The 21,591-nt window shown below is 46.1% G+C and overlaps 2 protein-coding genes across 2 annotated transcripts in view; both read left to right on the top strand.

The window, feature by feature from the left end:
- The window catches only part of PPP1R16B (protein phosphatase 1 regulatory subunit 16B), a 64,225-nt gene extending 51,032 nt beyond the window's left edge, over window positions 1-13,193 (top strand). Inside the window, exons 5-11 of the mRNA XM_040609200.1 lie at window positions 1,505-1,608; window positions 1,931-2,055; window positions 4,113-4,238; window positions 4,584-4,659; window positions 5,195-5,324; window positions 6,099-6,267; window positions 6,851-13,193. Coding sequence (XP_040465134.1) covers window positions 1,505-1,608; window positions 1,931-2,055; window positions 4,113-4,238; window positions 4,584-4,659; window positions 5,195-5,324; window positions 6,099-6,267; window positions 6,851-7,372 — 1,252 coding nt within the window. The 3' untranslated portion in view covers window positions 7,373-13,193. The remainder of the gene's footprint in view (window positions 1-1,504; window positions 1,609-1,930; window positions 2,056-4,112; window positions 4,239-4,583; window positions 4,660-5,194; window positions 5,325-6,098; window positions 6,268-6,850) is intronic.
- A 635-nt stretch (window positions 13,194-13,828) lies between these two features.
- LOC121094915 (protein FAM83D-like) lies at window positions 13,829-19,591 on the top strand. The gene is made up of 4 exons (XM_040609069.1): window positions 13,829-14,309; window positions 16,936-17,103; window positions 17,995-18,119; window positions 18,465-19,591. The coding sequence occupies exons 1-4, from the start codon at window positions 13,857-13,859 to the stop codon at window positions 19,417-19,419; spliced, it is 1,701 nt and encodes a 566-aa protein (XP_040465003.1). The 5' UTR covers window positions 13,829-13,856; the 3' UTR covers window positions 19,420-19,591.
- The last annotated feature ends 2,000 nt before the right edge of the window (window positions 19,592-21,591 follow it).

Genomic DNA, 21,591 nt, shown 5'->3' with positions numbered 1-21,591 from the left:
CTCTCCTCTATTTCCTGGGGTGCTGGGGCAGTGAGCGGAGTGTGCTTTGGGAGCGTTAACACGCTGCCTTGAACGGCAGTGCCTGCCGCTTCTGCCTCTGTCACTGTCACCTGGGAGACTAGCACTGAAAATCTGGCCCTTGTTCTTTGGCTGTATAATGAAGGAAGTGGAGCAGAGGATGCAAACAATCATCCCATGGAGGATGTTCCCACTTGGGTTAGGAAAATTTTGGATGGGGGGCATAGAAATGGAGCAAAGCAATGTGGAACACCATAAAACATATCTGACTCTTAAATGACGATAAGGGAGTGTCATGGGATGGCGGACAAGGTGAGGAACTGGACCTTCTAGCCTTAGTTTTCGTAGGCTGCCCTGTGTCAAGTAGTTGCCAGCAAATTCAGACTCCAGTAGCCTAATGTCATGATCCCATGCTCAGAAACAGTCTTCCCCTGGACTTTTGAGGAAGGGGGTGATGTAATTTGTTTGCTACAATCAAAGGTGTCCTTTACAGGAGATCTCACATATCAAATGACTGGTTAAATAATGCCACTGGAGGCCATGTTACTGGTGATGGGACCTGGAACCCCTGGAGACCAACAGAGGAAGTAGCCCACAAAAGATGTCCAGTTTCTTGCTTTTTTTATTTGCTGATTAAACTAATACTGGCACTTTGCAAATATGAATTTCAGTGTAGTTTTTTCTGCTTAGGCAGAGGGGAAAAATAAATAAAGAGGCAGGAATCTAAATGCAAGTGGATACTGTCTGCTGTCCTTCCAAGGCTGGTAACTGTCAAGGTAGATCAGGATTCAGCTGAAACTGGCGGCTAGCTAACATGGCATGGTTCATAAGGCACTGGAAGTTTCCTACTATGTGGGAATATGGGGGCAGTGATCAGTTTAGCTGGCAATTTCACTCCCAAATAATGACCTCCTGGAGATCACCAGAGCACTTACAGAAATGCCTTTGGACAATCAGAAAGAAAAATTCACCAGGTGACAGAGTATTTTTTTTTTTACTACTATTTTTTGCTGGTGTGCCCTTGGCTAGATGGAGGGCTCCCTCTACCATTCAGCCCTGATCTTTCCCAACTTTTCTGGCCCTTGCGAACTTTTCATTGAAGGACTGCCAGATGCTCAGATAACAAGCACGTGGTAGTTGCTTGGTATTGTTTTCCAGAAATTCAGCAAATAAATTGCTGCTGTGACTGAGAAGCTGCCAGTCTGTCCAGTGCCAGGATCAGAAGAGGACAGGAACAGCTCAGTTGCTCATGTGCCCCAGAGCCCATGAAGGAGGTGTCGCATGCTGCCTTTCATCCACTTCTGGAGTTTATCTTCCCCATGAATAGCTCCATGGCTTTGCTTCAAATCTTTCTTATCTCTTACATATGTTGGTGACATTTGGGCAACTGTTAGTTTTTTCCTAAGCGTTTATCCCAACGTTTGGCGCTGTCTGCTCTAGGGTATCTGAGGTCCTTTCCTGTGTAACTCTTGTTTTCTCCTTGCAGTGGAGCAGACTTGTTGGCAGTAAATGCAGATGGCAACATGCCGTATGACCTCTGTGAAGATGAGCCAACCCTGGATGTCATTGAGACTTGCATGGCCTATCAAGGTAAGGAGACTGAGTTCATGTAAAGTACAAAAATGGGTCGATATAGTGCTAAAAATTACCTTGTTTCTCAGCTCTTGACTTGCCTCTGGAGAAATGCAAAGACCTGCTGCCTGGCATAATTTCTTGGAACCTGACTCTGTCTAGTTTCTCTGATTCCTAAATCGCGATGAGGGTGAAGGACGGCTGACAGTCCCCTCGGCTACATAGCCTCTGGAAAGGATGTGAGGTTATATCAGCCAGGAATCATAAGTCTAATTTTTACTCAACTAGTGGAGACAAAGACCCTTTCCAAGCCTTCTGTATCTAACTGGAATTTTAACAGGGATTACACAGGAAAGAATCAATGAGATGCGGGCTGCTCCGGAGCAGGTCATGATCTGTGACATTCATGACATACTTGCAACTGGACAAGACCTCAACAGGACTGATGCCCAAGGTGCTACGCTGGTGAGTGGAACTGCGATGGCTTCAGTTTTGCCTTCCTTCAGCCCGCAGGTTATGAAACCTGCCCTGTGGCAGGACTTACACAAAATCAACACGTACAAGTCACTGAGGAAGTTATTTTGATCTTTTTGCCTGTTTTAGTTTATTGTCGCCTAGGAACAGGCTATGTCCATGAGTACAGCTGCCATAACTTCAGTGTCTAACCCTACGCTTTTTGAAGCAAATCCCTTGTTCACGTGAGCTCTGTCAGTTGTCCAGCAGCTCAGGTCCTGCAGCAAGGCTGCCGAGCTCCTGGGTCCCGTCTGACAGTGGCTGGTACCAGCAGCTTCCAAAGAAAGGTGCAAGTAATCCCGCAATGAGGAGCTGCAGAACACAGCCCTTCTGCTGACCTCCAGGGAAATGGGGCTGAAACACCTCCTAGAAACTTCTTGCTTCTTGCTCTCGTAGTCTGATCTGACTCCTCAGAGGAGACGTGAGAGTCCTCCGGTTTTCATGGGAGCAGGCTCTGGTGTTGGGTGCTCTGGAGACTTTCTGCTTCCTCTTCTTTCTGCTTTGCATAGCATCTGGCTCACACAGAGGAGGCAGTTCTGTGGTTATTCACGTCGGATGGTATCTGCCCCTGGGCAGATGGGAGCCCCCAGGGCAAATATACAGCACAGAGCAAGCTGGCATCTAATTTGACTGGGCAGGGACTGAGAAGGCTGAACAATCCTAGTCCTGTTCCTTGCTTTTTCACCTGCAAATGTGTCTCTTCAATCCTTGCTTGCAGCAGTTCCAACTTAGGGAAAGTTCAGCTATGTCATACGTGTTGGCACTTTCATACGACCTTGGTTGTTTGACACCTGGGTCCAGACATAACTGATGTACAGGCCACTCGCTGTCGTTCGTTTGATGGACAGACCATGGCAGTGCGATCAGGTTTCTTAATCTAAATTGTCATCTATAGCATATACCAGATGCATAAGGGGAGAGCAGGCTCCCTCCAAGATAAACTTAGATGACTGAAGTTTTTATTGCAATTTCTTTTTTTGACACATTTTCCCCTTTAACAAGGATTATATATTTAAGTTTAAGCAGACCTCTTGGCTTCCCTTTTTATATTAACTCCAAGTGATTCCTTGTTAATTCATGTCGCCTCTAGAGGGTATAACCCAATACCATAATATTTATGTAGAAACTAATTGAATTGCCAGAAAGTATCAGAATTTATTTCCAGATTAGGGTTTAATTTTGTGTAGTGGAATCCACATGGAAAATTTTGGAAAGAAGCTTTCATTCTCCTCCTCAGCCCAATTGAAATAGGATGAGCTCTGAGTGGAGTTCACACCTTCAGAGCAGTGCATAGGTCAGTGTTTCGCTCAGAGATGTGACAGCAGACTATAATTATGAAAAGCTTCTGAGACATGAAGTGTCACAGGGGACTAAAGGAGACTATTATTGTCTCCAAAGTGGTGGTTGTAGTAGGAAGGAAGTAGGTTGTAGGAAGCCATTATCTGAAAAATCATATTCCCTTAACTAAAAGTAGCCAAGGATTAAAATGTTTTTGATTTTCAAATGGTAAAAGTAATTATAGTGTGAGTAGAAGCGCGTTGCACGAAGGGAGTCCTGACTGAAGCAGGCTGAAAAATTGATCAAAAAAATCACATCCACAGCTCTTAAGCAGGGAAGAAGAGACATTTTTCTGGCATGAGGAATGCGGAATTTACAGATGATGTTCTCCATTGCAGGTTTGCATTTTGATGGTGCTGTTTCCCTAAAGATTGGGAAGCACTTAAGAACCCTGGATTTAAAATGTGAAAACATTTTTTTCTAACCTATATATATTTTAAGTTATTTTAAGAATTCTTCAGCAGTTTCCTCTCCAAACAGAATTACATGCAAGTAATACTGAGTTTTAGTAATGGGAACAGCTTTAGACCTGATAGCATCTGCCAAATGTTGAATGTGCTGCCTGTCCAGATCTAGACTCAGACATTATCTAAGAAATTACACTGAAACTGGATGTATAAAGCCATTTGTGGTCCTTGCAGGTGTCTCATGCTCTCTTCTTTATCTCCTAGCTGCATATAGCTGCAGCCAATGGTTACCTGCATGCAGCTGAAGTCCTTCTGGACCAGGGGGCAAGCCTGGATGTTAAGGACTGGGATGGTTGGGAACCTCTTCATGCTGCTGCTTTCTGGGGACAGGTAATGATTTTGTTACAAATGTCATGTATGAGGGTGACATTTCTTTCTGCCTGGACAAATTGCAAATGGAAGAAATCTGTACTAGGGCTGGACTCTCTGGGCAGCATCAGATAAGGTCTGTGAGGTTCTAAAAAGAACCTGTTGATGAGAAAGTTCAGGGAGAGTATGTCTGTGCAGGTGAATGGTGGGAACAAAGTTTAACATCACACATGTGCCAGGATAATTTGAGGCGAGTTCAGCATGCATGCCATTGCTTCCTATCTTATTCCAGCTTTTCAGCTTTGAGGAGGAAAGTGATTGCCCAGAAATACCTCCGTTAACTTGACTTTCTTTCCCTTTCTTTAGATGCAGATGGCTGAGTTGCTTGTGTCCCATGGGGCTAGTCTGAGTGCCAGGACATCTTTGGATGAGATGCCAATAGGTGAGTTTATTAAGCTTAAAAAAAAGAAATTGCTAAGAAAAGCTTTCCCCCCTAAGCAAGCTGGAGTCTTCACATGGTACTTTCAGAAGCATTAACATAATTTTTCAGGTTTCTTTTGAATCAAAGTCGCAGTTACTTTAACTGGAACTGAAGTTTTGAAGCAACTTCAGTTACAACTGCTTTGTTACTTCTGAAAACACTTCTTCCTGCTCATAAAAATAAGGGCCAAGGCACTTGTCCAGCACCAAGTCTTTCTCCTGTGTGTTTCCACCCATGTTATCCCTCTGTACCTGATGACTGCAAAGCTGAGCTCTCATCACAATGAGCAGCTCTTGTTTTCTGCTCCTGTCTAGATATCCAAACCTTTCTGCCTCCCCTAATTTGTTTAAAGATTAATGTGCCTAAACACATTCTGCTTAAATTTCCCTTCTCTTCCTACTAGCCTTAGTAGTTGTATGTACTAACACAGTAACATGGTGTTGATGGTACCACATTTGAACTGTCTGATTAATGGCTTGCTTTGTGCGTGCCATAGATCTGTGCGAAGAGGAGGAATTCAAAGTATTGCTGCTGGAGTTGAAACACAAACACGATGTGATCATGAAGTCTCAGATGAGGCATAAATCCTCCCTGAGTCGAAGGACCTCCAGCACCGGCAGCCGGGGGTGAGTGCGTTGTTCCCTGTGGGTCACCCTTGCATTAGCTCGGCCACCCTAATTATATATAAAACCAACTAATAATAAATGGTTGGGGAGCACCCTGCAGTCAGCGCATGGGGAACAACCCGTCTGTCCTTTCCAAGTGAACTCTGAAAGGCAGAAGCTGACTTTTGGTTGCTGAAAGCAGAGCTCCTTTGGAGAGGGGTTCTTTCACTAGCAAAAGGTGGGATTTCTGGTGGGGGAAAATGGCTTTGTGCTGTTGGGGTTTGAGAACTGCTGTGAGCAGAGGAGACAGTGGTGAGAATTTACCCTGTTAAACCGCTGATACTGGTGTTGGAGAATCAGTGCTTCCAGTGGATCAACTTGAGCTTCTCAATAATATGCCTCATGGCCAAGACGCTGTGCTCAGGCACGGTTTGCACAGGTCTTTATAAGATGTTTATTAGACACCAAAGCAGTCCTGCAGACCACAAAACTCCATAAACAGCCCGTGTGGGCTGTTTCCCTCTATGTTTACTCCACTGGTTGCAGAGTCAATCCATTAGGAGAGCTGTATAACCTCTAATGCAGATTTGCAGTACTACTTTAAAACTCCTTAAAATTCCTCCCACCTTTTCTAGCCACACTAGTGGCTCTGCATGGGTGCCAGGAAGCTAAATGCACGTTCCATTCCATTGGGAGAGGCTGTGAAGCGCAAGGAGGAGGTGAGAAGAGCTACAAGGTAAGAGGAAATGTCACGTCCTGCTCACAGCTTCGATGCCCCTTCTCCCCGTCCCGCAGGAAGGTGGTGAGGAGGGCCAGCCTTTCCGACCGAACAAACCTCTACAGGAAGGAGTGCGAGAAGGAAGCCATCGTCTGGCAGCAGCTGGGGGCAGCAGAAGAAGGAAGAAACTCGAGTCTCATGGGAGAAATTGGGGAGACTCGGTCCGACCAGGAGAATACAGACCCCGTAAGGAATCTCTTCTTTATTACAGGAGTCACCAAGGCGGGGGCCTGGTACCGCAAGTTCAGTGGCAATGGGTGCCCTGGGGTGGAAGGTGGCTGAGAAATTTGTAAACCTTGTCCATCAGATGTTAGCAAAACACCAAATTCTCATTTGGCATGAACTGGGATATCCCACTCAAGTGGAAAGACTGTTTTGGATTTACAGCTGCATAAATAATTTTCAGATAAGGTTCTAGTTGAACCAAGAAATTCAGAAAAAATAGCATGTGTATTTCTCTTTACAGCTAACAAACCGGTAATCACAAAAGAATTGTAATCTTGCTTTGCAGTTACTTTTTTTAAATTCAGTTATTGTCATGTTATATTAATCTACTTATCTCTCTTTTTTTTCTTTTTTTCGTGAGTCCTTCTGAGTTCCATGTTGCTGGTTTGGGCTCAGTGTTATAGGGTCCTGTTAGTTGGGTGAATTCGATGTTTGTGCTGCAGCACCTGTCTGAGTGTGAGCAGGCTTAGGAAGTTGTCACAGGAGTGAATTGTGCTGTGGGGGATGGGGGAAGATGCTCTTCTTTCATGTCTTCTTGTTACAGAATTCAGTGCTGGAGAACTCTTCCCTCCTTCCGGAGTTAGCAAACAAAAGTACCCAGTGTGACTCTGAAATCCCCCTCCAGAATGGACTCATGGCATCCGCCAGCACTTACCAGTACACCTTTTCCAACGGGGATGTTTGGAGTATGCACGCGGACCCTGACAGCAATCCAGGCCACATGCTGCCCTACGGCAGCCCCGGGCTCCCTGACACCCAGCAGTTCTGGGGTGCCTACAAGGAGCACAACCATCAAACGCTCTCCGAACTGAAGCGGCAGCGGGCTGCAGCCAAACTCCTCAACCACCCCTTCCTCAGCACCCACTTCGGCAGTGGCATGGGAGCAGTTGCCGAGAATGGGGGTGAGGCCAAGTCGCACCTAATCGGATCCAGGACTTCTCCTTACAGCTCCAATGGGACCTCAGTGTATTACACAGTGTCCAGTGGTGATCCACCCCTCTTGAAATTCAAAGCTCCCATGGAGGAAATGGAAGAGAAGGTGCACGGGTGCTGCAGAATTTCCTAGTCTCATCTGTTTCTCAGCCCAGAAGAAACAAGACGTGGGTGGGCTGGCTGGATCAATCGCAGTGGCCAGGTTGTTTGCATTCCAAAGGGAGAATTTGGTCATGGACATCCTGACTGTGACGGCCTCGTTCATCATGAACTGTACTTTACCCTGCCAATTACTTCTATTGCAGTTGAATGCAATAATGCAGGTGGAGCAAGGCTCTTCGGAGAGGAAGGGATGCGCATCAATATGATGTAAAAAGAGTTGCCCTAGTCTTGCTCCCTGGGGAAGAAGGTATGGTGCACTGCCTCCCCGTCCTTGGGAAGTCATGAGATGCCTTGGAACAAAGAAAGGATCTGAATTAAAATCTTTGCATCTGAGCCTCCTGCTGTCAGTCACCAACCTTCTGGAAGGTGACGGTTCAGACCTGAATTTTCACTCCTGGGCAATGCATACATCCTGGAGGGGAGATCAGCACCCCCACCCCCGAGGTTTGCAAGAGTGGACAGAGCTGGTTTTTGTACAGCTGGATCCAGCACTTACAGGGCCTGACCAACAAGCAAGCATCAATGCTGCGCTTGCTTTAGGAAGTTTGCAAGGTGTTATCTCCTTGCAGCAACAACTCATCATCAAAAACTGTGCACTGGTTGGGTCCTGTTCTGCTCGTGTAAACTCATCACTGCAGACTGCCATCAGGTTTGAAGCAGAACTTTTCTCAGATCAGGCTTCACTCAATAGGCTTTAAAACTGATGTTGCAATAAGGGGCTCTGGCAATAGAACTTTACTGCAATAAAATACTGACAAAGGTCTATATTGGGATAAGTAATTTAAAAAAACATATTTGTACTATCTAGACTCTTAATTTGTTAAAACTGGAAAGACTTTTGCTGATCTCACTTTCCTATTGATTTTGTTTGTTTACTCTGTACACTCAACACAGATACTAGGGGCAGTATGCTTTGTGTTCTAATTTTTTTCTGGATTTCCAGAACCACAGGGCTCGGGAGGGATGAGGAGGAAGGGGCTTGCTGACACTAATCTAGAAACACCATGAGAGCATTTCTAATCTCCCTAGGTGTTACAACATGTGTGTTTATCTGCAGTCTTTTGTTGATAAATAACTGGTAAATCATTGCTGTGGTAGTTGAACATTTCAGCAGGGCAGGAGATTTTTCCGGTCTGTTTTCCAGCTTCCATGCTGAAGCCATCAGCAGTGGTTAGTGCTGTCAGAAGATTTATGTGCCTGTATGTAAAGGGAGCCACATGGCACCATGCAGGACACGGCAAAGTCTCTGTGCCGTGGAGCGGTTGGCTCACCAACACCAGTGGTTTAGTGTAGTTCGTGCTAGCTCTGACAGACCACCCGAGAAACACTAGCACGGTGTAACCTGGGGGTTTGGCACTAGCTCTTCAGCGAGTTAAGGCTTTGCATACCTGGGGGGGTGGGGGGGGGTGGGGGGAAGGAGGGCGCCCTGTGGGAGACAACTCTGAGGAACAGGCCACAGTTGAGTTAACAAGTTGTATCTGCAGAAGTAACTGTGAATCTTCAACTGTTGTTCTGCACAGAGGAGCTATCGCACACGTAACTATTTGCCTGCATGAATATGTGTCTTCTTGGGCAGTTTAAATTCCAAATTCTGAAAACATAAGCCTGTTTGGGTCTCTGGAAGCCATCCGTGGATTAAATCCAGCTCACGTAGTTGTGCTTCTGCCATGCACCCAATGCAGGTTCCACCCATCTTCCTCTTAGCTGGCGGCTGTTAGACATCGATATTACACTTCACGCATATGCTCCCCCCGTGGGAATCCTCACAGCCTTTTTTTCTAGGCTATAAAAAGTTGACTTAGGCTGCTGGTGAGTGCTCAGTGCTCTGCTCCCCATCAAACCTAGCCCATCGCTGGGGCTGGGCATGTTACAGTACAGGGCTCTGGGCTCCTCGTCCTCGGTTCCTCGAGGCAGCAGAGGTCCCTGTGTGTCACCACCACAGCCACACCGTGCAGGAAACACTGTTGGACGTGAGGTTGTTACTAGGCTGATAATTTACTCTTTTGAACTCTGAAGATGCAGTTCTCGCCAGTTTTTACAATTCTCTTCCCTCACCAGTTTTAGCAACAAATCATAAAATGGCAGCAGTTGATCTAATTTGTTGAAAACTTCTTTCTTTTTTTAAACCTTTTCTTTGTATATTTTGAAACGTTCAGAGAAGTAGGGCTTCCTCCATTATTGAAATGCCTATACTAAATAAAGACTAGAAAATACTTCTTGTGCTTGACTTTACATTAAAGGATTTTAAAAGTCATTCTCTAGTAGAAAGAAGGTGATTTGGTAACTAGAGAGACTTTACTGCAGCTGTGTGTGGTCAACAGTGGGTTGCCTGAGTACCCTGAGAAACTTCTTCCTCCTGGGGTACCCCCAAGTGTAGCCTGGGTAGCATTGTTAAATTACTATTTAACATATATAAATGTTATATATATTTGAACATTTATATTCAATGTGTAACAGGGGGAGATGATCTTGCAGATGCCTCTCCTCTCCCATGGTGGTGAGGGCTGTCTCTCCCCACCCATCCTAATGAGAATTCTGGACTCAGTGCAATAAATCACGGTGCCGCTGTCCAATAGGTTGTTAATGGTGCAAAATCTGGGCCCTGCTGATGCCTCCCCTCCCAGGGAGGGAGAGGTCGGGCCCTTTTCCTTCTCAGAGCAATTTTGTGCTATTGAGTGTATTGAATCCCATGTAACTCCAAGCAAAAAAAGACTGCTGAATGCAACTGCGTTAAGCAGTTTGAGGCTTGCTTTCACTGAGAGTTGTTAACTCATTAAAACTGCAGGAAGCCAGTTCATTTTAGACAAAAAGCTTTTTGCCTATTGGTATTTCACTCTGTTTATATGTAAAACTCCAGGAACTTGTCGCTCTAGCTGTGATCTCGAGCAAACCAACAATTGATTTACTATCAGGCAAAAGATATTACAGGTTCTAGATGACAAAACATCCCCCTAATAGGAATTTGTATTGTACTTGTAAAATTGGCTGTAATACAGCTCCTGTGGCTTTATCACTGCCAGCTAGCCTGCTCACCAAAGTCTAGTGGCGTCTGATCAAATCTAATAAATTCTTATTCAGATGAGAGAGTCAGTAATCAATAAATCTTCCGGGATATATTTCCCAGTCATGCCAAGTATTTGTCTACCATTGGCTTTGGGTTGGGTTGAAGTTGCATCAGAGTGGGACTTGCAAAGGCTGTTAAACGGTGACCCAGAACACACTCATGCTTACGTGTTGGTGGCATTTGGGATATACTGGCCACTGCCCATGGGGCACCAGCACATAGGCTTGGGGAAGGAGCTGGCAGTTCCTGCTGCATGCGGAGCTGTTGGCTGTAGGCCTGGGATGAGCAATTCTGTAAAGTGGATATTTAACCTACTTCTGGTAAACTATTTTGTAGAGACAAACAGGCTTTTGGGGGAATAACAAACACATAGATACTCTCAACGTGCGCTGTAGGAGCCCACTTGTAGGAATAAGGCTTTTTATTATAAAATTTAGCACTGTTACATCAATACTGGTTTTTTATATCTATGTTTTAAAGGCCATCCCAGTGGAAAGCTCCGAGGTACACAGTGGAAGGCACTTGGTTGTTCCATTAGACCTTAATATTGCTAAAAGTCTGTAGAAACTACAAATCATGTTGCAAACGGTATATGTAGCACTTGGCTTATTATAGGAAGATTGAGGGGGTGGGGGGTATGCTATACTCAAGTGTTTTTAGGCTCAATAAACATCTAAGTACAGATTCAAGGTCAGGTTAGAGTCCCACTCTGTGAGCAGTAAGCCAAAGGCTGTAGCTGTTCATACAGACCATGCAAAGATTGGAGAACATGGATATATCGATGGGTCTGTTGTAGGCAGAGCTGCACATGAGAATAACCCTTCTGCTTGCAAAATCTTCCTGTATGCTGAACTCATACTGTTTCTAGCAAACTGACTGGCTGATGACAGCAACTTTATTTTCCATGTTGAAAGACTTTTTTTAAATGGAAAGAAAAGTGTCTCTCAAAACAGCATCTCTGTTTTACTGAGCTCAACCAAGAAAGTTCTGGCACTGAAATGTTAAGTAAGGGCTTAAGTACCATTCATTGCTGGGATCTATTTGACATCAGACCTGGGTCCATATTTCACTTACCAAGTGATGTGATTTTAGCCACTTAGTCTCAGTTCTGTGGTGTTCCAGAATCTTAAACCCCTCCGGATTGTGGGAAGAACTGGCTCTAGCTGATGTGGTTTGGTACCATCTTACAGGTGTGGCTGAAGAGCCACGTGGATGAGGAACTCCTAGTAGGGAAAGAGAAGAGCATGGCAGGGCAATAGCAATAGCAAGTCGGTGCAATACTCAGTGGAGGCAGTGAATTATCTAGTTTATTGAGCAGGGTCTTATTTCATGTGGTCAAAAGCATGTACAAGCTCCCAAATGGCATTTAGGGTCCTTTTGCTTTAAACTTGGAGCTCTGTTTACCCAAATCTTCTCTGCTGAAACTAAATCAGCAATGAAACAGGAATATCTTAACCAAGAAAGCAATAGCACTGGTCTCCAGTGAGCCATAGATGAGCTGCTGTCCATCTGCTGGAAGGTGTTCTCCCTACATCTGGGTATTTCTGTGCCTTACCGTACTTGCTAAAGGTAACTCAGTAACTGCTCTCTGGAAGGCTTGTGGTGCCTATACAGTGCTGTTCTTTCACTTTCAGACTATTTTGCAAGGGAATAACAGTTCAGAACATAACAGATTTTGAAGATTTTATTTGCTTTTTAACTTTTTCTCATGATCACTGGCTCTCACTTCCTAGATAGAAGAAAGGCAATATGCAGAGTCTTCACTCTAATTTAACAAAGCACTCTGACCTCCTTTGTTACAGCAGTTCTCTGCAGACAGAATCCAGAACATGCTTGTAGCAGCAAGGTCTAGCCGCTCACTACAGAACACAGCTAATATTTACATTTTTTGTTTTGTTTTGCATGTGGCTGTACAACAGAATTTGTTGTCCCTGGTTGTTCTTTATTCTTTATTCTGCTGTTTTCATGTTGTCCAAGCTGGTAATGGACTTCTCAGTGTGTCCCCCCCACAATCTGAGTACCACCAGATTCTTCAGGCAACATCTGCTGTGGCACAATTATGACCTAGAATATTTTGCTGTATTTCAACCACAGAAGCTGTAGGAGAGGAACCTCTGCTCAAGATACCTGTTCCCAAACCTACACCACCGCAGTTGTCTCCACGCGCAGCTGGAGGGCAGATACGGGTTTTTTAATGGTGCAGATGCAGCATTAGTATTACCACCTCTACGTCTTCAGCCTATAGATTGCAGTGTGAGAACGGACTGGCGGGTGTCGGTAACCCTGGTACAGCTCGGTGTGGCTGCTGCGTGTACAGGATACTAACAAACGATGGCAAGCCTTCTGCAATAACTCGTAATTCCATCGATCAGTAGTAAAGGATGTACAAATAAAACTTGATGAAATGTATTTTATGTGAAAAAATAATGTAAGAACTGTATTGTATTAGCAGCTTTGTGTATAAAATGGCATTTTGGCAATCAGAGTCTAATATATTTAACACTTTTTTTAAAAAAGAATATTTGATATTGTATGGAATTGACTTTATTGCTACTGTAAGTATGAAGAGATGGTTTCCTAACATGTTGAAGCAATGAGTAAAATCTTAAATTGTATGTAAAACTCATGCCAAAAGGGTATGTCCAACAGTATTAGCACCTGACTCAGCGTCTTTAATAGAGATTGAATTTTTTAATTTAAAAATTATATTAAATTTCTTTTAATAATACAAACCCGCCACGGAATTTTATTTAATTGCTTTACATTTTGGGAACCTGCTGAAGCATCCCTGCTTCACTCAGCTGTAAGTAGAGCCGGGAATCGTCTGGAAGAGTGAATCCAGGCAGTGGGTGATGTCGCTCTTTGTTTAGCAACAGGTAGTAACAATTTGTGATGGCCAAGCAGGAGGGCCAAGCCCCAGCTGCCGTGCCTGGACTGTGGCGCCGGGGTGGCCTTAGGCCGCGGCACTCGCTAATGCGCCCCATTACGGGGTCCTTCCCGGGGGCCGCTGGGGCGAACGCGGGCAGCAGGGCCGGGGGGCTGCCACAGCGCACGCCCGGCTCAGGCCCCGAGGCCGCCTGGAGGGCGCTGGGCGCGAAACGGCCGCCTCAGCCAGGCCCGAGGGGGGGCGCAGGGGTGTGCGGCCCGCTGGGCCCAACGGGGCTGCGCGTCCCGGGGGCGGCGGCGAACGGCCCCTGCGCCGCGCTCCTCCCCGCGGGACCGGCGGGCTGCGGCGGGCGGGCGGAGCGACGCGGCGGGGCCGGGCCGCCTGCTCCGCAGCCAACCGTGGCGCGGGGCGGGCCGCGGCTGCTCCACTGGCGGCGGCGGCGCGGCCCGTTTGGATTCAAAGCCGCTATAAAGGCGGCGCCGGGCCGCGCCGCGCCGCAGCGCCATGGCCAACCCGTCGCAGTGCCTGGAGGAGGGCGCCGGGCGCTGGCCGCCGCGGCCGCCCGGGCCCTACAGCGAGGCGCAGCGGCTGGCGCTGGAGGAGCTGGTGGCGGGCGGCCCCGAGGCGCTGCGGGCCTTCCTGCGGCGGGAGCAGCTGCCGCCGTTCCTCTCGGAGCCCGAGGTGCAGGCCATCGCGCGGGGCGCCCTGCCGCCCGCCGCGGCCCCGGAGCCGGCGGCCGAGCCCTCGCTCGGCGCCTCCCTCGACGCCTCGTCGCTCACCTACTTCCCCGAGCGCTCGGACCTGGAGCCGCCGGCGCTGGAGCTGGGCTGGCCGGGCTTCGCCAGCGGCGCCTTCCGCGGGCTGACGCGGGTGGAGGCGCACTTCCAGCCGGGCTGCGGGGACAGCATCTACGGCTGCAAGGAGGCGGTGCGGCGGCAGATCCGCTCCGCCCGGCAGGTGAGCGAGGGGCCCTTCCCCAGCGGCAAAACGCAGCACCGGGATGGATGAGCATCTCCCCCGTGTGACACCTGGGGGGACCAAGCGGCTTTAACTCGGCGAAAGCCCGGCGGTTCCCTGCCGGCGGGGCGCACCCCGGCTCCCCCCTCCCCGGCCCCGCCGCGGGGTTCGAGCTGAGCTCGCCCGTGTGTTCAAGCAGGTTCCCTGTGCCAGGCTCCTAGCTGGTGTGCTTTGCGAGTGGATCCTGCTGGCCCTTAAAGGATGCGCCACCAAAACCGGCTTCTCTTACTAAAGGCCATCTACAGAGAGCGCCCTGTGATCACGGCTCCTTGCCTCGCCGCTTCCCTCCTTCACCTCCTTCGTTGCCCCGAGCAGCCTGCAGGCCAGCTCGCCAGGGCTTCCCTCCTGCGGCCGCGGCGGTTGTGATCCGCTGCAGAGTATGGCTTAAAAATCATGGGGTGTCGTAACTTCTAACTGTTCTCTGTGCCTCCTCGTTTTACCTGAGCTTACAGCCTCCAACTGTAATTCCCAGGAGGGAACCACCTTTCTCCTTAGCAGCCATTCAATTGGCTTAGCTAAAATTTAAATGTAATAGCTTCCTCTTTGGGTGGCCAGGTGAAGCAACCGCTGGCTCCTGTACTGTGCTCGCACATGGCACACCCTGAATCAGCAGCCAAGCTTCATCCCTTTCTGCGTGCAGAAACTTAGGGCGTGTGTGAGGATGACATGGACGATGGGCTTCTCGCCAGAAACGGTCACAGAGGAAACTCAGTTCTCAAAGGTTCCTTACCAGGTCGATGAGACCAGTCTAGTGACTTGTAAACGCCATGAAAACTTTTGTTTCTCCAGAAAGCTATAGTCGTTTGTAATGTTCCTGCTTGTAGCATCTTGCCAAATGCCTTCCATCACACAAAGCCGAGAGCCGGGCAAGCTGTTCCTGCTGCTGCCGTGTACACGCCTGATCCAGGGAGTGGTTTTGTGGGCACAGAATGGACAGAAGTTTTGACCCCCTATAATTTACTGAATATCAGATGCTGTACGATGTTGCTCAGTTGTGCCTGAGTTATTCAGATTAATGTGAGGAAAGGGAAAATTCAGATGCTCTATAGTTTCTTCTCTGCTCACTCCAGGGGGGGTAGCTTAAGCGACTAAGGGGGGACACTTGCTACCTTGCCTCTGCTATCCTGAATGGATAAGTGTGGAGAAAATGGTTTTCTTTCTCTTTTCTAAATATAACTGTACTTTTGCTCATTTTGAGTAAAAGTATATTTCTTTTTCAGCTGGTAATTCTGGGATTAGAACGCCAATGTACTGTTAATTGAATAGTCACCAGGGGTTTCCAAGGGGTTTTTAGCATGATTTGTCTGTTTTCAGGAGTTATTTTCTTACTCATCTGGTCTTGTCAAAAGCCTCTTACTTTTCTTTATCTTCCTTTGACACTTAGACAAGTGATTGGGTGGAGAAAAGCCCAAGAGGCACATAAGAAGCACAAGCACAAACTATCTTTATCTAGAAATACCAGCGTGACTGTGTGTTCTACCTAAGAACTCATCCATAGGAGCCAATCCCTTAGGGAGCAGGGCACAGGTGGGAACACAAAGCTTAGCCTGTTCTTGTGGGAAATGTTTCCTCTGAGTACAGGCAATGCCACACACAGAGCAGCTGTGTTGCATGCCTATATGCCTTGGGTGTGTTGCAGCAGCGCATGCTTATCTATCTAATAAGGGCAGGTGCCAGGTACCTGCAAGCGGTTCTGTAATTGTCCCTGATGCTGGTCTAGTGGAGAATAGAAAAGTAAGTCATGAAGCCACATCCTTTATGCCTTTGTGTCCCCTAGTAGATGTGTGTTCCTGGTTTGGAAGGGTGAAAATTGTAGCACCAAAATGGTGTGTGATGTGGCTCTGAATTATCTGGAGAGATTGTTCATAAATGTAGGACTGTTGTCTTGTCTTTGGCCCTCTGAGAGAAAAGTCTTCTCATCTTAGGACCAGCCTTCTGTAAAGAACTGTTGAGTTGAGTGAGTGGAAGGATTTCTTGTGAAGGGATGGGACGGAAACTCAGAATCCTCTAGTAGGAGTCTGGAAATAGTATATTCAGTTTATATATTGTCACATAACTCATTGATTTTTTTGGTAACTTATGTAGGGACAGCATTCCCTTCCCACCATACAAAGAGAAATCGGCTGGGGTTTGTGAGATGCTCAGCTGTGATGGTGAGGAGGCCATCTGAGTTAATTCTCCTGCAGGCAGTGGCTATCTGTGGCAGGTATGCCACACTGGGAAAACAGGAGTGGAGACGACTTGCCATTGGATTCCCAGTTCTGCTGTGATACCTTTGCCAGCATGACCGAAAGGCCAGATTACAGGATATCATATAAGAAAGCAGCAGCAGGCATGAGGAAAAACCTCTTCAGGCTTACGCTTTGCACTCCAGGACACAGAGAATTTAGAGAAACATTGTGGGAATGTAGAAATCTTTTATAATGTGCTAGGGCCTGTGCTACAGGACAAAGAAATGTGCATCTGGCCTTGGTGACAGCAGCAGGAGAAAGTGGGGGGGGGGGGGCAATGACCTGGCCTTGTATAAAATAAAGCCCTTGAACAAGCATTGTCACTGTTCTTGCAGGTGATTGCGCTTGTGATGGATTCCTTCACAGATATTGATATCTTCAGTGACCTTCAGGATGCCTATAACAACCGCAAAGTCCCTGTCTATATCCTACTTGACCAGGACTTTCTACCACATTTCTTGGAAATGTGCAAGAATTTGGGGGTTTGTCCTGAGCAGGAAAGTGTGAGTACCAAATGTGGGTGGGTGTGGCTTGTGTTTGGTTTTTGTGGAACAGTTGATGGTTACAGATATCAAAGAAAACATCAGACCCCCTTGAAAGATTAAAGCATCCTGTTGTTTTGATAAGTGATATAAAAGGGGATTTTCTGAAATGCTTTTCAGTTCCTGAAGATCAAGGCTCAATATTGAATGGTTCCAGTACAGTCTCTAGTGCAACACATGAAACTGCTCAGAAACTCTGTGAAAAACATGCAGACAAGGCACATCTACTACCCCACGCTATCCGTATGTAGGGGCTACAGCCATGCTATGCAACAACCTGGCGTTCTGGGTGCAGTGCATGCTGTGATCCCTGTCCTGAAGAAGCAACAATTTCAAACATTTAATTTTGCAATATTTAAATGGCTTTATTCTTTGGCTCAAGAAGCGGCTTGCTAAGGAAAACAGAAACACGGGAAGCTCAAGGGTGGTACAGCTCTGGTAACATCTATTTATTTCCTAATACATAGTTGCTTTCTTTTAAAAGGGTTTGAATGATGTCACTGAGGTGATTTACTTAATTTCTCTGAATATAAGCTACATGGCTGTTGTTGCTTTGTTTGGACAGGCTTATGTTCACCCCAGCGACAGTTTCCCTGGGCTGGGAAACGCTCCTAGCTTTGTGGGCAGTAACTGATGAAGCTGGCTGTTCTCTCCACAGGCTTTCATAATGTAACAGAAATATAGCACTGCGTAACTAGTAACACTCACATGCAGACTATGTAAGGAAGCTCATTTTGTTCCTATCTTCCAAAGTGTGCATAGCATAGTTGCTTGCAGGTAGAATTGCAAATCAAAACTTTTTGGAAGTTAACTTAAATCTGATGTTACTTTTCCCCTGCTTTTCTGAAACAGATGATGAGAGTTCGAACTCTCACGGGGAACACGTACTACCTGAGGTCGGGTGCCAAAATTGTTGGGCAATCCCATGAGAAGTTCATGTTAATTGATGGCATTAGAGTGACAACAGGCTCCTACAGGCAAGTACTGCGGTTGGCTGGTGCCCAGTGAAGCTACAGAAAGGGGGAGTTCTGCAAGATTGATGTATTAACTTTGCTGTTTGCCTGGTATACAAGTGGACTAGCTGAGTCTAAGTGGGACTAACACAAAGCTGAAAACAGCTTTGTAAAACTGCTTTATGCCACTTGTTGCTAGTAAAGCACTTGGGCATGGCTAAATAGAGCTCTTCCTGAAGAAGAGTGAATAGTCTATCAACTTTATACTTTCCTTATGCACAGCACTTCTGTGCCAGGTCTTGCTATCTGTAACTGTATGTGTTGAAATGCACTGGCAATTAACTGTGAATCTTGGTTTGTTTTCAACAGTTTCACGTGGTCCGATGGAAAGCTGAACAGCAGTAACTTGCTGCTCTTGTCAGGTCAAGTGGTTGAACACTTTGACCTTCAGTTCAGGATTCTTTATGCCCAGTCGATGCCCATCAGCCCTAAATGGCCGTCCAGCTGCAGAAATAGTGGGATGTTTGATCACCTGGTGAACAGAACAGAGTCCTCTAAAGAATATACTGTGGAAGGCAATTTGAGAGCAGAATTCGCCATACTGGCTAGCACTCCAAAGAAATTGTTGAAAGAACGAGATCAGGCTGAAGATACTCCTGGAGGAAAACCTCGTAACCTGGACAACTCTTCTGTCTGTGAAGAGGAGTGGTTCAGCAATCAAGTGGCCTTGGTGGAACGGAAAAGCACATCAACTCAGACTGGCCCATGGGAAGAGAAGCCTGCAGTGATGGTGTGTAGTGTTGCCACGCAGACCAGTGCTTTAGTGGCAGAAACTGGCACTCAAACTTCTGTTGCTGCTAGAATGACGGGCACTCAGACTTCAGTTTTGCTGAAGACTGCAGTGACACAGACAAAGGAAGATGAGCATACAGAAACACCTCTGCTTCACAGGAAGTTGTCAAAAGAAGGATCTTCTCTGTCTGGAAAGGCTGTATCAAGTTCTAGTCTGCGATCCCTGTCTTCATCATCATCCCAGTGCTCTCTGGCAAGCTCTACTGGCTCAGTATCTTCTCTCCGGTCCTTTGAATATTCTAGCAGTCACAGGGCAGAATATTTCCAAAAACTGCATAAAGAGAGGCAATTCCACTACTCCACTATCAGGTCAAAGCTTAGCCACATGGTGGATATCCTGTCCCGGAGGGGACGTGTGCCTGAAAACTACATGACCCAGTACACGGGAAGATGCAATCTAAAGCAGAGACGTGACATCAGTGCCAGCCTGCGCAGCCTCAGAGATGTTTCACTCTTTTCTCTGAATAAATGATTACTGTGCTGACTGCAGAACACAAGTTCCAGTCTGAAACTGCAGGCACTTTGTACCTGCTGATTCCTCCACTTTCTTCCAGCACTTTTACTTTTTTAATACATGTGTATGTTGCTCTCCGACACTATGTTTTATGCTATGCAATTTAAGCAATAAAAAAAGAGGTATTTTAGTTTTTACGGTAACTTCTTACATGTTCCTCTTATGCATTAGTGGTGAAGGTTCATTTTAATTTTGGATGTTTAACCTAAAAAGTACTCATTACTGCTTTCTAGGAGTACATATGCCCTGGCTTTGATTTATGTAAACTTGGAAAAATCTGAATCATTCTGATCTTGCTCAGAGTGGCTTTGGAGATTTATCTCACATCAAGGTATGCTCAAATATATATATACACAAAAATATTGGCTTTTATTTCTACTTTCTTTGGCATGAGGGGAAGCACTTTTATAAAGAGCCATAAAGATAACTTCATTCTAAGTCTGACTTCAGTGATACATACATTACTCTTCCATCAAAGTTGTGAAGGGTCTATTGGAGTAGTTGCATGATCTTATCTTCAACTGTATCCTTTTTCTGTTTAAGCCTTCTGAAATGGACTGAGCTAACCAGCTCTTCAATTTGATCATCCTCTTGTGCCTTTGTATAGGTTATATACTCACACATTTTTGTTTCCCCCTCTTTCTCTCTCATCCTCAGAAGAGCATCTTTTTAAAACTGAGACCAGAAAGTAGCAACTTAGCACTCAAAGATAGCTGGTACCCATTTTAAGTACAGTCCTGATGTAAATGTTTCCAGTATTTGGGACCAAAAGCTAGATATATTTGACCTGTAAGACTATTAATGGGAATGTATTGCTGAACTGCTGGTGTTTTGTGTTTGAGAGTGGGAGATGAGGTGGTATCTGGAGTTCAGTGTCTTGCTGCAGCATGCCTGTTGTACTTCTCTGTCGGGATGACTTCAACAAACTTTGTCACTTTTGCAGCTTGTTACACTGAATTCAGGCTTAGTCTTAGCACTGTAAAACGAGTTTCTAGTTCTGGCTTAGTCTAGGAATGTCTGAGGCATCTTGCGTCCATTAAGAGATGTGCAAACAGCTTCCTTCTTTGGAGTGAACTGAGAGGCAAGACAACTGCCAAGGGCACATGGCAAAGGCTCTGTTCAAAAGTAAACTGACAAATGCACTACAAAATGCTATGGGTTATGTTTAGTAGTATTGTTGCACAAGTAAGTGTAGGAGTGGAGCTCTCCCATTTTTCTCTTTAAACCGTCCTATCTGAAATATTCTGTTTCCTGCTCTGTTTATCCCCTAAGTCTGTCTGAGTAGCTGAAGTGTCACTAGTTTTTGACCATGTTCTACTTCCACTATTAAATGTCTCTGCAAAGCAACTTAACCTAAGATCCATCATCTGAACACTTGTTAGCAGTATCCTGTATGTGTGTGTGTGCTTAGCTGTGCTTGCTGGGTCTGAGCAGTGTGCAGGGTCTCTCTGAGATCTGACCTGTATTGTTATTCTTTAGACTTGCATCCCAGTCCTTCAGTGACCAACTAGACTGAATTCTGCCAGGTCAAATCAGAGTCTGGGTTATGTATTTTCTTACTTATAGGTGCAGGTGTCCAGTAGATGGCATGTTCCAGCTGTGCCTGACTATTCCTGTCGACAGCCAATAAGTGAATAAACAGAAAAACATCCAAAACTCAGAAAGGCTGCAACCTAACTGTAGAGAGCAACACTTTATTCTACTAAAGCTGGCATTTCTCTCTCTCAAATCTATATGGGTGAAGGGGCTTTGCTACTTTTATTGCTTGGATTTCAAAGCAGCCGCTCCTTCCTTAAAACCATAAAGCAGATGAACGAAGAGGTATGGGGGAGAAAACCTCTGCCCGCACTTGTTTAAAAAGAGAAGGTACTTTCTCACTGGGTGGCTGGAGCTGGATGGGTCACGGGGAGTGAAGTGATTTGCAGAGAGGGAGCTGAGCTACACCTTCAAAGCCAATTCTGAGTTGCACTTCTAAGAGCTCATGCTAACTAGCTCTTGAATGTATGTAAAATCAACTTGGTTGCGCTCTGTGCTTTTTAACTTCATTAAACCATGCAGCTGTTATGGTACTCTTAACAGGAACAAGAAACTGTTTACAAATAAGCTGCTTTTGCCGTGAGGGTTTTCACC

The sequence above is a fragment of the Falco naumanni genome, chromosome 10 (genome assembly GCF_017639655.2).
Source record: "Falco naumanni isolate bFalNau1 chromosome 10, bFalNau1.pat, whole genome shotgun sequence".
NCBI classification, from domain to species: domain Eukaryota; kingdom Metazoa; phylum Chordata; class Aves; order Falconiformes; family Falconidae; genus Falco; species Falco naumanni.
The sequence above is the reverse complement of the archived record's forward strand: the minus strand, read 5'-3'. Positions and strand labels throughout refer to the sequence as shown.